The sequence below is a fragment of the Panthera onca genome, chromosome B3 (assembly GCF_046562875.1).
Source record: "Panthera onca isolate mPanOnc1 chromosome B3, mPanOnc1 haplotype 2, whole genome shotgun sequence".
Classification (NCBI taxonomy): domain Eukaryota; kingdom Metazoa; phylum Chordata; class Mammalia; order Carnivora; family Felidae; genus Panthera; species Panthera onca.
In genome coordinates this window covers 69,696,398-69,698,097 of record NC_138344.1, presented here as the reverse complement: position 1 = coordinate 69,698,097, position 1,700 = coordinate 69,696,398, and the positions used below count along the sequence as shown (strand labels likewise).

The 1,700-nt window shown below is 42.4% G+C and overlaps 1 protein-coding gene across 1 annotated transcript; it reads right to left on the bottom strand.

Moving 5' to 3' along the window:
* Positions 1 to 529: 529 nt before the first annotated feature.
* Positions 530 to 1,468, bottom strand: LOC144616551 (olfactory receptor 4F3/4F16/4F29-like). Its single transcript, XM_078447702.1, has one exon. The coding sequence runs from the start codon at positions 1,466 to 1,468 to the stop codon at positions 530 to 532; it is 939 nt and encodes a 312-aa protein (XP_078303828.1).
* Between the last annotated feature and the right edge of the window lie 232 nt (positions 1,469 to 1,700).

Below are 1,700 nucleotides of genomic sequence, written 5' to 3'. Positions count from 1 at the left end.
ATTTTTGTTCTGATTAATAAGTGGCTATGCTATAACCATTCTCATTCTCAGAACCTCTACTACCTATCCCGCTATTGTGGGTTGTTTTGTGTCCACCAAATATGTAAGTTGAAAGCCTAACCACCAATACCTGTGCATGTGACTGTGTTTGGAAATAGTCCCTGCAGATATAGTTAAGATGAAGTCATACTAAATTAAGGTGGATTGGGAAATAACTCCCCCTGTTGTGAAGGCCTTAAGGAAGTATGCCTCCTTATATTTCTAAAAATTACTTCATATAAATCTTATTCCTTAGGAATTTAGATTTGAGATTACTATAATCATTGTTTTAAAAATACTTCCTTTTTCAAAATACTATCTCTTTTTCAAAAGTAAATGTCCCTCCCTCCTGAGTGAAAGAGAAAAATAGACTCAGTACCAGTGTGTATAATCAAAGCAAGGTAAGACAAACAAGAGCTTCTCACTGAGTTTGACCATCAATAATGGACATCAGTAATCAACAAGGGCTCTTCACAACAGCAGACATTCCTTAAGAGATCTTCCTGTAATTCACTAGCTGTCTGCATACTCTCCTCATTGCCACCTGCATTTCTTGGTTCCTGAATGTATAGATGACCGGATTTAGGAAAGGAGTGAGAATAGCATCAAAGATGGCCAGAAACTTATCCAGGTGTATGGAGGGAGATGGCCATGTATAAAAAAAAATCAAAGGACCAAAGAACAAGAATACCACAGTGATGTGAGCTGACAGTGTGGACAGAGCCCTGGATGAACCAGCCGAAGAGTGTTTCTGAACAGTGAGAATGATGATGATATAGGAAATGATCAGTATGAGGAAGGAGCCAACAGAGATGAATCCACTATTGGCTGTGACCATAAACTCTAGTCGGCCGGTGTCCGTGCAGGCAAGTTTGATGAACCGAGGAAGGTCACAGTAAAAGCTGTCCAACACATTAGGACCACAGAAGGGTAAGTTTACCACAAACGCCAGTTGAACCATGGAGTGGATGAGGCCAGTCATCCAGGCAGCCACTAAAAAGAAGAGGCACATTCTTGGGCTCATGATGGTCAGATAGTGGAGAGGCTTACATATGGCAACATATCTGTCAAAGGCCATGGCGATGAGCAGCACCATCTCCACACCACCAATGACGTGGATAAAGAAGATCTGGGCGATGCAGCCTCCAAAGGAGATGACTTTACACTTTCTGAAAAGATCATAAATCATCTTGGGAGAAGTGACAGAAGAAACTCCCAGGTCAATGAAGGAGAGGTTGGCCAGCAGAAAGTACATGGGGGAGTGTAAGTGAGGGTCAGAGGTCACAGTGAGCATAATGAGAGAGTTTCCCATCACGCTTGCCACATAAAACGTGGAGGAGAACACCAAGAGGAGAAGTTGGATCTCCCAGGAATCGGTGAGTCCCAGGAACACAAACTCTGACACCACAGAGCGATTCACTCCATCCATTGGCGTTGTTGGCACAGCTACCTGAAGAAGGACAATAGGAGAAAATGTAAATGATGATAATTATGTTAATATATTAGGAGAGATGGCCACAATTATGAAAGCCTGTTTCTACTTTAGCATTAGAACTGACCTAATATGCTCATGGCCTCTCGAATGTGATTACCCAGAAAAATCAGTGGCTGTCGTGTGGAGCTGCTCTCTACCACCAAGTTGTCTCTGCATTTGATACCCT

What these genes read in the sequence shown, in the direction of transcription:
- LOC144616551 (XM_078447702.1), bottom strand. Translation starts at nt 1,468, where the DNA reads ATGGATGGAGTGAATCGCTCTGTGGTGTCAGAGTTTGTGTTCCTGGGA.